Source organism: Chenopodium album, chromosome 4 (assembly GCF_948465745.1).
Source record: "Chenopodium album chromosome 4, dcCheAlbu1.1, whole genome shotgun sequence".
In the NCBI taxonomy this organism is placed as follows: Eukaryota; Viridiplantae; Streptophyta; class Magnoliopsida; order Caryophyllales; family Amaranthaceae; genus Chenopodium; species Chenopodium album.
This window is the reverse complement of record NC_137837.1, coordinates 64,971,235-64,987,447: the sequence shown is the minus strand read 5'-3', so window position 1 is coordinate 64,987,447 and position 16,213 is coordinate 64,971,235. Positions and strand designations below refer to the sequence as shown.

The 16,213-nt window shown below is 34.9% G+C and overlaps 1 protein-coding gene across 2 annotated transcripts; it reads left to right on the top strand.

The window, feature by feature from the left end:
- Window positions 1–230: 230 nt before the first annotated feature.
- Window positions 231–15,153, top strand: LOC145627092 (uncharacterized). Of its 2 annotated transcripts, none has more exons than XM_081679490.1 (20): window positions 231–352; window positions 562–674; window positions 1,480–1,555; window positions 1,637–1,779; window positions 2,327–2,413; window positions 3,777–3,860; window positions 4,813–5,020; window positions 5,766–5,851; window positions 6,170–6,401; window positions 6,494–6,617; window positions 8,229–8,365; window positions 9,250–9,358; window positions 9,916–9,958; window positions 10,108–10,273; window positions 10,678–10,748; window positions 10,886–10,979; window positions 13,523–13,735; window positions 14,104–14,313; window positions 14,443–14,758; window positions 14,870–15,153. In XM_081679490.1, the coding sequence occupies exons 1-20, from the start codon at window positions 335–337 to the stop codon at window positions 14,911–14,913; spliced, it is 2,574 nt and encodes an 857-aa protein (XP_081535616.1). In that variant the 5' UTR covers window positions 231–334; the 3' UTR covers window positions 14,914–15,153. The 2 variants fall into 2 exon arrangements, with proteins under 2 accessions (XP_081535616.1, XP_081535615.1); XM_081679489.1 differs by having other exon boundaries at window positions 14,443–14,766.
- Window positions 15,154–16,213: the final 1,060 nt, after the last annotated feature.

Genomic DNA, 16,213 nt, shown 5'->3' with positions numbered 1-16,213 from the left:
TTATAGGAAGGGAAAGAGGAGTGAGAAATTACAGGAGAAGAGAGCGATGGATTTACAGTTGCAAGAAAAAAAAACATGTTCATTTTTTACCCATATTCTTTTAAATATACTAAATGTTCAATCTGGGTGTACCATGTGCATTGTGCACCGGGTGCACCAACCACAACCGAAAGTGCCATGCAACAACCCAAGCAAAATGGCGGGAAATATAATGACAATTACAGAAAGAGAGTTAGACTCCCCATCTTCACATAAATTGTTGCTCTCGTTTTCTCTACTTCATTAATAGAAGCGACGTTTACCCTCTTACCATTAAACCCTTAATTTCACTCTAATGGAGCTCACTCTCAAAGTAATTCAGTCTTCTCTCATTATTAATTTTTGCAATTTGTTAAAAATAATTTAGGGTTTTATTTATTTATTTTTTAAGAAAATCCATTTTTTTTTTTTGCCTACATTACCTTTTTTTAGAGTTCATTTTTTTGTGGGTTTAATTTTTTTTTTTTTTTTTTTCTAATTTGTTCTTCAATTTACTACTGATTTCTATGTATTTGGTTGCAGAAATTTTTTGGGTTTTCAAATTTTCGGCCGTATCAGAAAGAAGTGATTGAGAAAATTATGGAGGGAAGAGATTGTTTGGCTGTTATGGCAACTGGTAGTGGCAAATCTCTTTGGTGAGTTTACTACTTTATTGTTCTTTTATTTTAGATAAATTTCGTCAAATTTGTACTTCAATTATTAATTTTATTTTCATTGCGTTTATTTACCTGTAAGATAATTGGGGTTGTTGTTAATTAGTAGAATGAAAAAGGTGAAATCTTTTTGAAGATTGCAATTTTAAACTAATTTTTTGACTGGGATTGATTGTGTCAATTTGTCCCAGCCTCTTATAATTAAGGACTTAGTGCGATTTCACTGTAAATGCTTCACTGAACTTATTTGATTGGTGACATGTTTAGAAATTCAACCATGATCCATTTCTATTTGAGGCAATGTGGCAAGTTTTTCCGGACATTCTAAAACAGTAAATGGCAATTATCTCCAGTTAAAATGAGTATGTACTGTATTTTTGTGTGCCTTCTTTACTCAATACTTGTTAATATTCTTGATTTCCCGTTTTGAACATTACTTAGTTGTCCTTGTTCGCTTACTTATTTTTGTTGCCTCGATTATTTTGCATGTTCTACTAGCTATAGGGGAATAAATTACCTTTTTTCCCCCTCCTTGTGGCATAAATTAGAAGACCGTAAATACTTTGCTTGATTCAATTTCATGATATCATAGCTATTGAGTTTGATGCTGTTTTAGTGTTTTTTCAAGTTGTTTGCATTGTTGTTGTAGCTGGAAACCTATATTGTATACATATTCCATGTTCGATTTAATGGCCAACATCAATATTGGTGCCTCTTTGTGCGTTGCTTTGTTTGTTTGGTTTCTTTCATGGATTGTAATTATAATTTCTTGCCTAAATCTGTGCAGCTATCAAGTTCCCCCCTTGATTGCAGGGAATACAGGCATTGTGGTCAGTCCTCTGTTATCTTTGATGCAAGATCAGGTAATCTTATTAATGATTACATATCTTTTTTTGTTGCTGTGGTGGGCTTAAGTTGACAAATTATTGACTAATGACTGATAGGTAATGGCTTTAAAACAACGTGGCATCCAAGCGGAGTACCTAGGCTCTACTCAAACTGATAAAACTGTACAGACAAAAGCTGAATCAGGCTTTTATAGCTTGTTGTTCATGACCCCGGAGAAAGCATGCGCAATTCCTAATAGGTGCCTGTTGCATCACTTGTTGATCTCTCTCTCTCTCTCTCCTTTTTTTTTTTTTTTTTTTTTTTTTTTTTTTTTTTTGTTTCCGTGGCAACTTATATATTCATATTACGTTTCCAGAAATGAGGTATTGTTATTTGTTGGAACTTTGATGGCATTTTTCTATTACTCTTCGTTTCTTTCATATTTCTTACCCTATTGCTTGTTTGTTTCTTCTTGTTGTATCCTTAATCTTTTGATGCTACTATTGTCTTTCTTGCTTTATACCCTTTATTGATTTTTTTTTGGTTTTATTTGTCTATCTTTCTTCCATGTAGGAGTGTAGGTTTTATGTTACTCATATTTGATCTGAGTTGACATCTTTAAAATTGAATGCAAAGTACATTGTTATAAAAAAATGGACGACTTCATCTAGCGTGTATAATGACTGACATGATCCTATTATAATATTTAACCAGTGCTATACTTTTTTTTACGGGTTGTGACTGCTGGATCGATGTTGCTTGTCTGACTCTGCCTCTAATTTATGTCCTTTGTCTCATTTTTTCAGCTTCTGGACAAGACTGCTAAAGGCTGGAATTTGTCTCTTTGCTGTCGATGAAGCACATTGCATATCAGAATGGGGTCATGATTTCAGGTTATAAGGGTCATATATCATTTAAATTCACATTCCTTTCTCAAGACATTTTGCATCTGTTGCTTCTAATTTCTTGCGCCCAAACTGCACTTGATTGCTGGCATGCAACTAGAAATAGCTTTTTGTGTTTGTTTATGTGAACTCTAAAATGGTAACTCGTAAGCTTCAGGCTGCAAGTTTTATGCTGAATGACATGGCCTTGTTCTTCTTGCATTACTCTCCCTCCCCATCCTCTATATTTTTTCGAAAAGTTCAGAAGGGTTGAGATAAGCTGCTATTGCATCAACAAGAACAACAACAATAAAGCCTTAGTCCCAAAATGAGATAAGCTGCTATTATCACAGATAATTCAGTATTAATGCTCTCAGAGTCAGATTATACACATTATCCCTGTCTAGAACTTGTAATAAAGTTTACATTATCCTTTATTTTATTTTATTCTATTTTTATTTATGTGTTTGTCCCTGATGGTTTATGATAACAAAGTGATTTCCTTCTAATGCTTTGTTTCTCTTAAAGCTGGAATGCTCATTGAGATTATTCAGTTGACGGACTTATACATAGGAACTTAGTTGTTCACTTTCTCTGATCTTCTTTGTTTGGTTTGTAAAGGGGGAAAAAAAAAGTATCCTATGGTGGAAGTAGTTTTCTGAAGGGTCAAGGTTTTCTTTACTTAAGCAGAAATGCCCACATGCCTCACCTTTCTCCTTTATTCCTTTCCTTCATCTCCCCTCCCCTATCCTCTTTAATTTTTCTAGGGAGTAATAAAAAATGAAGTTTGAAGGTTGATTTGATTGAATTACTTTCCATGTGAAATCAATTCTGTTCAACATGTTTCTTCCGACCAAACAGTGCCTAAAATCTTGGAGAGCAGGAAGTGTTTATCTGTATCTGCCATTGTTTAATCACTCTGATTGACTAGCAAATTAATAGCCTATGCAGTTGTTCTCAGTGGGGGTCTTGTGATCACCCAATCTTTGACTTGCAAATTAAGAACCCAGCAAATTAGGTGGGGTTTCTTAGTCTAGCCAACATATTCTTTTACTGCAAATGGGTTTTAATGGATGATCCTTTTCGATTTGGATTGAATGTTATTAAGGATAGATGCTGGCAGGTGATTGACCATGGTAGGCGCATGGCTTTGCTGCTTGTGCGAGGGAGATATTTAAATAACATAAATCTTGGCCCGGTTTCCTGGTGCCTTTATATTTTGTCTTGGTTAAATATTTGCTTGATCAGAACCAATTTGATTTTTCTTGAGCATAGAATGAATTTTCTTGACCCACCCTCTCTGACAGGTTGTATTTTCCATTTTATAAGCCATTTAAAATTTTTTTTTCTTGCCTTCTCCAATTTTTTGCAGGACGGAGTACAAACAACTAGACAAGTTGCGTCCTATTCTCTCAGATGTCCCATTCGTGAGCTTGACTGCAACTGCTACAGACAAGTAAGTGAACTCATCAATTTTATACGGATGGCTATTGTTAGAAGATGTCCCCCCTATATCTGAAAGCTAAAGGGCTGCCATCTTTGGTACTCATAGCCTTAAAAGTCATTAGTAACGCGTCTTAATTCATAGGAAATAGGGACAGTGATAATCTTACTGTGACTAAACTACTGCAGTAGTACTTTTGATATCATCTTGGAGATATTAGACAGAATTGTAAGCAAATTTTTTTTCTTGGGTCAGACGGATTACTTTCAGTCTCTTTGGCTCATGTACTTGCTATAATATATTAATGCTGTTGAAATAAGAGGATTGTAAGAAGTGGAGTGTCTGACTGAATGGAGTTTATGTTCTCTGAGGTTTTGACCTGTATGCATTTGGATTAGGATAAAGATCTGGCCTCTTTTTGTATCCCTGAAAAACTTCTCTCTATTACCTTCATTTTCTGTAACTTGATCTTGCTACTTTTTCCTTTTTGTCTGACCTAAGTCCTAACTTCTTGTGAGAAGATCATTGCTCAAATGGTGCTCTTCTTGCAACAAAGCAAGTACAGTGACTTCTGAGGCCAAAATATGTGATAAGATACTGCCACTTTGTATTGAACAACATATGTTTTGCTAAACATACTATCGTTACTAGCTTCAGATTGTATCCATCTTATATTCTAATTTACACCTATGATCTGAGTTTCGGTGAGTATGTTAGGAATTTTTTCAATCCTATGATTGGCTTTAAATTATGACTGAGATTGTCCAGTACCAAACCTACGAGATTTTTTTTGTTCATTTACTTAGACTGAAGATGATAATAATTAGCTTTGTGTATTACTATCTATGTCTGTGGTCCTGAACTTAAAGATTTTATATGAATTTCCCTTTGCTTTCTGATATAAAGGTCTCTCTCTCTCTCTCTCTCTTTTTATTTTTTTTTTATTTTTTTTTTCTGGCTCTAGGGTCCGGTTAGACATAATTAAGTCATTGAAGATGAAGGATCCTTATGTTGCTGTAGGCTCATTTGATCGTAAAAATCTCTTCTATGGTGTGAAATCTTTTAATCGAGGCATCTACTTCCTGGATGAGCTTGTACAAGAGGTTTCAAAATCTGTGGCTACTGCTGGATCAACTATCATTTACTGCCTTACAATTAAAGATGTTGAACAGGTATCTATATATAAATCTTTGCAAGATAGTGAAGCATGAATTATCTTGCAAGTGCAGAATGTCTAAATAATGTATTTTTAAAAATGGATAAGCTATGCGCTGTGTGATAGGTTCTTTAATAAAAGCCATTTTTTTGTATGATTTTAGCGCCGCTTGGGTTGGGTTTGTATTCAGTATCCGAAGAGAATTGTCTAGAAATGTTCAAAGTACTTCGAGAATGGATATAAATGAAACTTTGTTTGTTACACTTTTTCTCTCATGTACTTTATTGACAAATTTTAACAACATTTTGAGCACATTTTGGGGATGTTTGGTAGGTCATATCTTCAGGATGGGGGGGAGTATCGGGGTGGGGGACTGGGGGGCGGGGGTGCAGAGATAGTGATATTTATTAGTCAAATGTAACTTTCTAGTACATTTTAGATGCTAGTAAGGGTTTTTTGTGTGTTGAATTAAACTTTTAACTAAAAGAAATGTCTTGGGAAATCTTGACTTAATGTCTGAACCTAGCATTTCCTTGAAAGAACAACAAGAATATGCTCCTCTAGTGAGCATCTAACATGGGCTTCTTGGACAAGCATGACCTGTGGCTATCAATGATAACTAAAATCTAGAATCAAGAAGGAAAATGAAATAGATGGATGGATTATTTGTTTGAAGAATTAGATGTGAGGGGCATGTGCCTCAAGTTCTCTCCATGTTACTTATAATCTCTATATGCAATTGGTTTGTGCTCCTTTTTTAGATACACCAACTGCTGGAAAGCGCAGGAATTAAGGCTGGAATCTATCATGGTCAAATGGGTAATAAAGCTCGGGAAGAGGCACATAGGTATAAATATAGATAATTTTTCTTATTGGTTCAATCAATTACTTGCTGTAAGTTTCAGTTTTTATATCCATGTGTCATTCCTCTTTTCCTTTCCAATTTTATGGTCTGATAGTTAATGAATTAAAATCACTTACTGTAAGCTTCTGCATTCATATCCATGTATCATATAATTTATTTTAACTCCCCGTTTTCATGATCTGATAATTGACAAAACAAAGATTTTTAGTTATACTAATACTTAATGAATGCTGAAAGCATGGTTTGCCCATTTTTAGTGTCAGACTTTCCAAAACTTATTTAATTTATTTATTCTTCCAGATTATTTATAAGAGATGAATTGAGTGTCATGGTCGCCACTATTGCCTTTGGCATGGGAATTGATAAGCCTAACATTAGGCAAGTGATACATTATGGTTGCCCGAAGAGTTTAGAGACATATTACCAGGAGAGTGGGCGATGTGGGAGAGATGGTATAGCATCTGTCTGCTGGCTCTATTACACAAGAAGTGACTTTGCAAAATCTGACTTTTATTGCAGTGGATTGCAAACAGTATGTACCAATTTCATAGAAGCTTCAGAATTTGTTTTCTAATGAATTTGCTGTCATTGTGTACCTTTGAATTAAAAATCTGAAATTCGTAGGAAAATCAACGAAAAGCTGTTGTTGACTCACTGATGGAAGCACAAAAGTATTGCATGCTAACAACGTGTCGCAGGAAGTTCTTACTGGAGCACTTTGGTGAAATGGTTCCAGCAGAAAACTGTGGTATGTTACTGTAACGTCTTTACTAACTTTAATAGAATACTACTTTCTAATGAACATTAAAATTTGCTAAGCTAAAAGCTAACTTTTGATTAAACTCTATGAACAAATATTATCAGTACTTTTCTTTTCTACAAATGTAGTAGTTTGTCTGATAGAAGTTGCTAGCGCAATTATTATATATTCTCTCATCATTTATCAATTATTATATATTGTCGGAGATGGTTTCTAAGACAATGGAAATGAAATGGATTGTTTAAGAGAGGTTTTCTTTGACTGGATTTTTCTTTCTATAGATCTCCTTAGATTTTTATAATCTGAGGATATTGTTGGTTGATTGCTTTGGTTGTGCAATACTTAAGTTCCATCATGCTCTTTACAAAAATTGCACGTACAGATTTGCAACATTTGATCTTATCTTAAGTTTGTCTGCAATTTTCTGTCAGCACTACACCTTTACATTTGCATTATTTTTCTTGGTTCAATGAGCTTAGCTTAAGAAATTAATTCATGCTATCATTTTTAGGTGATTTGCTTTTTCTAAAATGCTATGTATGTGTGCTTTGTAAGTCTGGAGAACCGGTTCCAAATATAGTCTTTAATCTTCAACTTGGTTCCTGTGGGTCACAGACATATTCTAATCTTCTCTAATTGACTATTATTAAGCATTATTGTTGTGTTGCGCAATAACACGACTATAATCTTGAATGAGACACCGCCTTTGCTATTATTTTTATTTTTTTCTGCAAACTATCAATTCAGCTGTATGGTTATCTATTTCTCTCTAATGAAAGAATTAACACATTAAACCCCAGCTTTTTTTTGGGGATGGTCAGGCTGAAGCCTTTGCAGCCAAAATGGACCCAAGTTTGTTCTTGTGGCATGGAAAAGAAGGATGAATAAAGGTTAGATGTTGGAGGTGAATGAAAAGGGTAGATTTGCTCATGCCAAAGCTAGGCTAATCAGCAAATTAGCTTTCTAGTTGCATTAGACTGTTCTTGAGTTAATTTAGAAAGTGGTTTATTCAGCTTGTTGACATGATATTTTTGGCTCTAAGTCTAATCTTCTTATGTACATAGGTGATAGACCTTGATGCCTTTAAATATATGTCCTTGTTACCTATCCCAAAATAAAAAGAATGAGTATTCTTAACATGAAATAAGAATATGTGACCACTGTCTTCTCTGTTGAGAATTATACCTTTGTACCTTAGCTGATATATGTTCTTTGCATACCGTGGTTTTATCGGAGTCTGCTTATTTCATGTTAATGCCTGGAGAAAATAATAGGATATTTTTCACATGATGCTAACAGAGGGTGGAAATTGATATTAATATCATAAATGGAGTAAGGATTGAATAAAGTGAGGATTGAATTAAAGTTTGTCTCTTTTCTGGCTGACGATGGATCTTCTTTGCTAATGTTCTCTATTTTACAAAGTATCATTTTTATCAGACAAGTTTTGTATTGGAAAATTAAATCTTATTTTTATGAGGTTGTTTCTGCTGTTGTCTAAACAACTCTAAGATCATTTTAAACTATCTATTAGCTATTTAAATATGTTTTAATCACCTGTCAAAAGAAAGTTTTAATCATTTTACGTTATGCCTGCAGGAAATTGTGACAATTGCACTACTACCCGGAGGGAGCGAGACATGTCTAAAGAAGCCTATCTTCTGATGGCTTGTATTCATTCATGCAGGGGTAACTGGGGTCTCAATTTGCCTATAGATGTTCTTCGGGGATCACGGGTAAGCTCTATCAAAATTTATGCTGCGTTTTGATGATTGGTTACTTTATATATTGTGGCAATAGAGAAACTTACTGATCATGAAATTACCTTTGTACCCTTTGATCACTTTCTGGTATGAGCAGTATTAATTTCCTTTCTTCAGAATCACTGAATTGGCCTCCTACCACTAAAAGATTATTTGCTCACTTCCTCATCAGTCATGGCTCATAGATACATTCTAGTGCTGTAAAAAATGTTGAGGCTCCTATTTTCACCTAAATAACAGACACCCTATGTGCTTAGCTTTGTATTTCTGTTGAGGTTGGGTTTAAGTCTGCATACATCTAACTCCCAGACCCTGCCTTGGGCGGGAAACTTTCTAGAATCGTTTATTTTTAGTAATCTTGATTTTGAGAGGTCTCAGTTTCAAAATTATCAATGTTTGGAGAAGGTTATGAAATATTCCTAAGAAATAATCCAATAGCTTTCACGAGCAATAACAGGCAAGTCATGAAACTAGAGTCTAGAGACAAAACAGGTTGAGAAATTTCACTAAGAGTGCATTTTAGAAAGTTCCCCTCTTGGGGAAAAACTGCAGTCCATATTCCTCCCTTTTTATTTTAGATTTCAAGGCACCAATAAAACTCCACAAGCTATTTATTGATTCCTACTTTTGTTTGTTTGTGTAGAAGTCCATGTCAATGATGATTTGGTTTGGTAGGATTGGTGATTCGGTATTAATATTAATTGCTGTAAATGGTACAGGAGTAAAAAGTCTTGGTTAACAGTTAATTTGTTCCTATGTTTAATAATCTAGATTTTTTTTTTCGTATCATTGTATCCGTCTTTCTTGTTCCTTGAGCGCTGATGATATTTTCCTTTGATTTTGTTTTCAATTTGCAGTCAAAAAAAATAGTTGATGCTCAGTTTGATAAGCTTCCACTGCATGGCCTTGGGAAGGCATACTCTTCCAACTGGTGGAAGTCGCTAGGCTCTCAACTGATTTCTCATGGTAACTCAAGGATTACTTATATTATTAATTGTGATTTAAGTATGTTAAATGCTTGGAAATTTCTAGTCTCTTCATCATCAAAGCAAGACATGTCATATTGAAAGAATGAAAGTGTCTTTCACTGCTATGTAGGATTTTTTCATCAGATTAATATTTTGTAAAATATATATAATTTTTAATTGTAGTAATATACAGTTATACACATGCCTGTATAATGTCATAAAATATACTACATGCTCTGCAACTAGTAAATTTCTTTGATCTGCAAATATACTGAGTTGACTAAGATTTATCACTTGTAAAGGACTGCATGATCTGCATACATTCTGTAGTGGACAAAACAACTGAATACTTTTTGTGCATTGATGTAACTTTGATGTTCATCTTGTTTTAATGTGGACATATTTTTAAGAAAATGAGGGTATTGTTGTGCCTGCCTTGTTCTTTCTCTCTCTCTCTCTCTCTTTCTTTTTTTTTCCTTTCTAAAATTGTATACAGTAGTAGATAAGATCTCTGTTTCTTGGCATGTACAAAGGCTAACTAGTAACAAAACACAGGTTATCTAAAGGAGACAATTAGTGACGTTTACAGATTTGTGAGGTGAGTCATATACTTATGTATAAACTAGTCACAGACAGGATAGCATCTTCGTCTATATTACTCAACATGTCTTCACCCTTGAGTTACTTAGTCTTAGCTTCTGTTAACTTTTGGGCATGTTTCTTGTTCATGGATTCTTGATGCATTAGTGTCAGCACCAAAGGAGCACAATATCTCAAATCTGCAGGACCTGATCATCAGCCTCCTTTGATCCTGCCTATAATTGATGAGATGTGTGAGGAAGATGAAGGTGCACCAGGTCAAGTTGAAGGCTTGAAAACTTTGACTTCCTCCGAATGTGAAGGATTAACAGAGGTTGGTCATATTAGTGTGTGAAATACTTATTACATGATTACATGGTAGTTGTAGGCTATGTGTTATTAGTATGTCGCTGTCTTTTTTGCATGTGAGTGAAATACGTCATTGGAGGCAAAGGTGAACATATGCATAGATATATCCTAGTTGCTAACTTGCTATGGGGTAGGAATATTTATGTACATTACATTCTGAAAGTTTTGGTCAATCAATATTGGAATTTCTACAAGATTAGCACCATTCAGCATACAAGTGCTTAATTTGGGTACTTGGTAGAATATGAAGGTATAGTAAGATCCATATCAGAGTTTATCTATGTTAATTGTTACATAATTGAATCTCCAACACTGTTCTATTTTATCCATTTTTATATTTTGAACTTTTATGTCATCTTCTGCATTTAGGCCGAGGTTCAACTTTATCACACACTTTTAGCAGAGAGGGCAAAGCTTGCAAGAGCCACTGGAACTGCTCCGTAGGTTTTCTTTGCTTTATATTTTGGCAAATGCTTTGAGTTTCATCAATACACATCAAGGAGACCTTTTCGGGGCCTGAAGATATTTAAGCTTCATAATAAATGTTGTTTATCTTATCTGTAGTTTAATTCTGCAGGTATGCAATCTGTGGTGAGGCCACTATTAAAAAAATTGCATTGGTTAGACCATCTACAAGAGCAAGATTAGCGAACATTGATGGTGTCAACCAGGTATGTCAGCTGATAACTAATATATGTTTCGCTATAGCAAGTAACTCTTTCGACTAAATAAAGGGTTTTTATTTCTGCTTTCCTATTATATATATAACAAGTATACCTTTCTGATGGATAATCTACTACAGTATTATTGCTGATTTGCTGTCTAGCGTCTTATCCTCAGTAAAGTACTAACTGTGAAGTCATTTTGAATTTCTCTCATTCTTTTTTCGAATTATGAGTTTTGATCCATTAATCAATACTCTTAGTTTTCCACATTATGTTATATGTATAGAGTTCATACTTTGCCGTAAGGCTGGCATTTAATTCAAGGTTCTTTTTGACATGGTACAAAGTAATTTCTTTGGCTTGATGACCAATAGCTAGAGACTTCATTTTTGAAACTGTGCAATGCTTGATTGACTGAGTCAGTATGATCAAGGGACTTATGTAGTAAAAACACATAATTTGCTCTCTTTTGAGTTTGAATAAATTATTTACAATGGCCCAAGCTGCAAGTCTGCAACAGGTTCTTTTTTCATTAGAATTTGACTTTAACAAGACTTTTGAGTGTCAATGTAAGAAAATTAGAGAAATTGGAGAAAACACAACATATGTTGGGGAATGGGGAGCAAGTCATATTTATCTCAATTTTCATTACCTTTGAAAAAGCAAAGTTCTGGGAATACATAACAGTGATGCTTAATTATGGAGCCATGGTGCCTTTGTACCTGAGACTTGCTAAAACTCTACGATTCAAATTATGCATCCTACCATCATCCTGGTTCCGTTAGCAAGGTGCTAGGGTCCATTGCAATTAGTAATATATACATCCTTAAATCGTTGTGTAGTTGTGTTAAGTACATCTTGTCCTCATGCTGTATTCCTCCTTTTGATTTCCAATAAATTAATTTTTTTGAAAACTAATAAGTGTTGAGTGACTGAGCTACTTGTATTGTCTCTTATCATAGGGTAATGTAGCCCTAAAGCTTGGATGCTTGGGGTGGTGATGTAGCATTTAGAAATTACAACTAGTGTAACTTATCATTTGAAATTTCATAAAAAGTTAAGCTAGTTAAATCAATGTTATTCTGAATGAAGAATTGCCAGATAGGATACTTTATAAGATTGGCTGCTGATTAAGGGAAAACCAGGTGTATTATGGATATTGGATAATGATAATATCACATTCCATACTTTTTCTGTGCTTTAGTTTCTTTTTGAGCAAATTGTACAGGTTCACAATCCTCCATAACATATCAAAAGAAACTACTGTGATGAGGTTGAATTGATAGAAACCAAAACAGGAGATAATTTCTGTTACTAAATTGCTTTCAAAAATATAACAAGGGTTTCAAATGCTTGATAATAAGTATTTCTGTTCCACGAAGTTCCCACTTATTGTAGATCCGCTTACTATGGAAAATATACTCTCTGTAAAATAACGCCCCGGGGGCGTTGGATAAGAATCATAAGAATTCCACTTTAGGAAATGTTTTAAATACTTATCCAACGACCCCCGGGGGCGTTTGTTAGCAAGATCCTTTTTTATTTACCCATTTTTGACTTTTTGTATGATTCATATTCTCCACTTTGACTAACATTGGTGATATACATATAAGATAATAATAGTTGTTTATTGTTACATTTGTCTCATTATATAGTTTCCAAATATCAAATTATTATAATATTTGACTTGTTGAGTACTAAACTAAAAAATATAAATGGTCGAAATTCAGCATCGACAACTACGACAAGCATGAAAAGTCAAATATGGTAAATTAAAAAGAGGCTATTATATAAGTTGACACTTGTGAGTTGTGATTAATTTAGAGGAGAAAGGCTGGGTTAGGGTAAAATGTTAGTATTTGTTTGACAAAAAGGAATAAACTAAAGTGGAAATAACTATATGGAATGACCCAAAACGAAAAGTGTGAACAACTCTCTCTCTCTCTCTCTTTTTTTTTTTTTTTTTTTTTTTTTTTTTTTTTTTTTTTTGAGGACAAGTGAGAAGAACTTTATGAAATGAATGGAGAATGTGCTAGGGTGTGCTTGGATTGTGGGTAGTAATTGAAGGAGAGGCAAAATAAAGGAAATGAACAAGGATGAAGGTGATGCTAGATCCTAGACTGGATATAGTGATGGTGTAAGGGCAGTGGGTGGGAGAATTATCACCTCATGCTGGTGGTAGGGAATTTATAGAACTATTACCCCCAATACAAGGGTGATTCCGCCATTCCTCCCTCCTACATAATCACCACTGCCATTCATCTCCAATCTCTAAAATTATCTCCTATTACCTCTTTATTCATCACTTTCAATCCAGGCATGGCCTTGGGTGCAATTCTTGCCAGTGTAATTTATAGCGAGTAACATGCAACTTGTACAGTAAAGCAGTGACTTCCATGATCTTCCAGTGGTAATTGACTACCACATATAACAAATTAGTTTCTCTTACTCGAGACTTTCTGATTGTCAAACAGCTTCTCTTGTGATTACTAGCTTTTTAATCATTAAGTTATAAAGTTTTTGGCTGAAACTTTTGTAAAATGTTGCAGCATTTTGTCACCACATATGGGGATCACTTTCTTCAAGCTATTCAGCATCTTTCACAAGATCTTAATATGTCGTTGGATGGGGAATTGAGCATACAAACTGTTTCAGTGAAAAAGGTGACTCCTGTTCAAACCCTTCCAAAAAAGCTTACACCAGCAAAGTTTGAAGCATGGAGGATGTGGCATGAAGACAGACATTCCATTGAGAAAATTGCTGTATGCTATTTTATTTGATTGCTCTCTTTTTTTCCTTGCTGTACATCTCTTTGAAGTTTATACTTCCTGTTGTTTTCTATTCAGAATACTGCCTTTGTAAGCTGGGATATGCATTGCATGTGTTCGTGTGCTTTGTAATACTGTGTAAGGTAGGCCACTGAGCCCTGCTAGAGGAGGGTATTAATCCCCCTCCGTCAGGGGTGAGGATTGGACCTGTATCCAGACTCCAACAGGAATTCAAGTGGATGACCTACCCTGGTCCTCAGTGCATGTTTATGGCCATATTCTAGTGATACTTTGTGTACATATTTTCTGGAATACACCTGCTACAATTTCCAGCTCCAACTTCCTCTCTTTTTCAATGACAGAACTTCCCTGGTAGATCTGCCCCGATTAAAGAAGGAACTGTCCTCAGTTATCTCCTCGAGGCTTTTCAAGAAGGCTTAGCTACTGATTGGCCCAGGTTTTGTGCTGAGATTGAACTTACACCCAAGATGTTCTCTAGTATATTGGATGCAGTTACAAAGGTTGGCTCAACTGAAAAATTGAAGCCCATTAAAGACGAATTACCTGAAAATGTGAGTTCTGTACAAAAAATGTGTGCTTAGTCATGATTTAATTTAATAAAAGCTTGAAAGCTGAACTCATGAGCTCTGTTTTCTGTGTAAATTTTTGGATGTTATACTAAAACGGTTTACTGGTGCCAGGTAAACTATTCGCATATTAAAGCTGGTCTTACAATGCTAAGCTGTGGTATCTCTTCTCCATCAGAGCTTAATCCTCTGAATAAAGCAAATGAAGTCCCTGAAGCAGCTGAATCATCACCAAAATCTTTGGCATCGTGTCTTGCTGAAGAATCTTGTAACTTAGATCATAAATTGCCAAAGAATAGGAAGGATGAAGAAACTGATTTTGATTGCGATATGATTACATCGAAGCGTTGCAAAATTGATAAAGAAAATGATCGTTGCAGTGCAATGTCAGCCACTCAGAGTTCTATAGTAGAATGGCTTAAAAACTATGGTGATGGGGTTTGTTTTCCTCTCTTAGTTAGCATTACCCAACAAATAAAACCGAAAAAGAAAAAGAAAATGCTTAAGCATCTTATATATGACTGACTTCTGATTTCTGCAGGTTGCTTTGCACGATATTATACAGCATTTCAAAGATTCAAGTGAAGAAACTATACGGACATTGCTTGTTGACCTTGAAGGTGAATTTGTGATTTACCAAAAGAGCGGTGTATATAAGATGTTCTAGTGAAACAATCGATACCTCAGTCAGAAATATTTTGGAAAAAACTGATTAGTCATCACTGATATTTCTGCCTGTAAATCAGTAAGTCTGCATAATGTTTTTGTAATGAAAAATGCTGGTTATCTTATTGTAAAAATGTACGTAGTATTATCCTTGTGTGATACGGCTCATCTTTTAAAAGATTTCCCTATTCTCATGTCTCTTGAAAGGCCATACATATACTTCATGTTAATTCTTGATAGGGTCACATTGTAGATCTTCTGACATGCCTTTGGTTGTTAGATTGTCAGTTTTTTTTTTTCTTTGATTACTTGTACAGTTGCGCCCTTTACATGTTCATTCAGGAATCTTAACTCTTCAAATTTCAGCAGACACTAGACAGGCCCGTATCTCCAACTTGTATTCTGTTCGAGGTTTTAATAGATTTCTTGTAGCAAAACTCGATTTTATTCTTGTCTCATTTGTCCTCTGGAAAGATATGTTAAACATAACATCATCAGAAAACTTAAGTATAATCGACCGATTGAGTAATATATCCTCTATTTCTGTTCCCTTCTAGTTGGTGGTTGGGAAGGAAGGACACAAAATTTATCCCATTGTTGTCCTGTTGGCTTGTTGGGGCTACTGCAATATAATGGTGGATGAAGGTTAGCCTTCTGACTTTTCTGTTTTTGGTTGTCGAAAAAAACATCCTTATTTTTGGTCATCAGCAAATTTGCATGTTGCTAGCGGGTTGACCAGGACCCTCCTCTCCTTGCAGTAGGGTGCCTTGGGTTCCGCTGGGTTGTGTATTGCAATAGTCCCAAATAATACAATGTCAAATGAATTAGTAAAAATGTCAATATTACCTAGGAACTTTATTTATCAGGCAAAATTACGCTAATTGATGTGAACCATGTTTTGAGTACAACTTTTGACATGAACTTATTTGCATGCTTAAATTGACATAAATTAAGACGCTAAAGACACTCATTGACATGAACAGAAGAAGTTAATAAACAAAGCAAACAAATCACAGGAATGATCTTTGGTGACATAGCTTGCATGTTGTTGAGTGTCTTTACTCTTTAGTAGATTGTTAATTTCAGCAGGGGAAGGAGCTAGACCACCACTCTCTCTGGTCCATTGCTCAAACAAAGTTTTTACAGAATCCTTACTCCTTAGTTACCCACCTGTCCAGGAACACACTTAGGAAAAATTTGCAAAACTACGATTCCATCG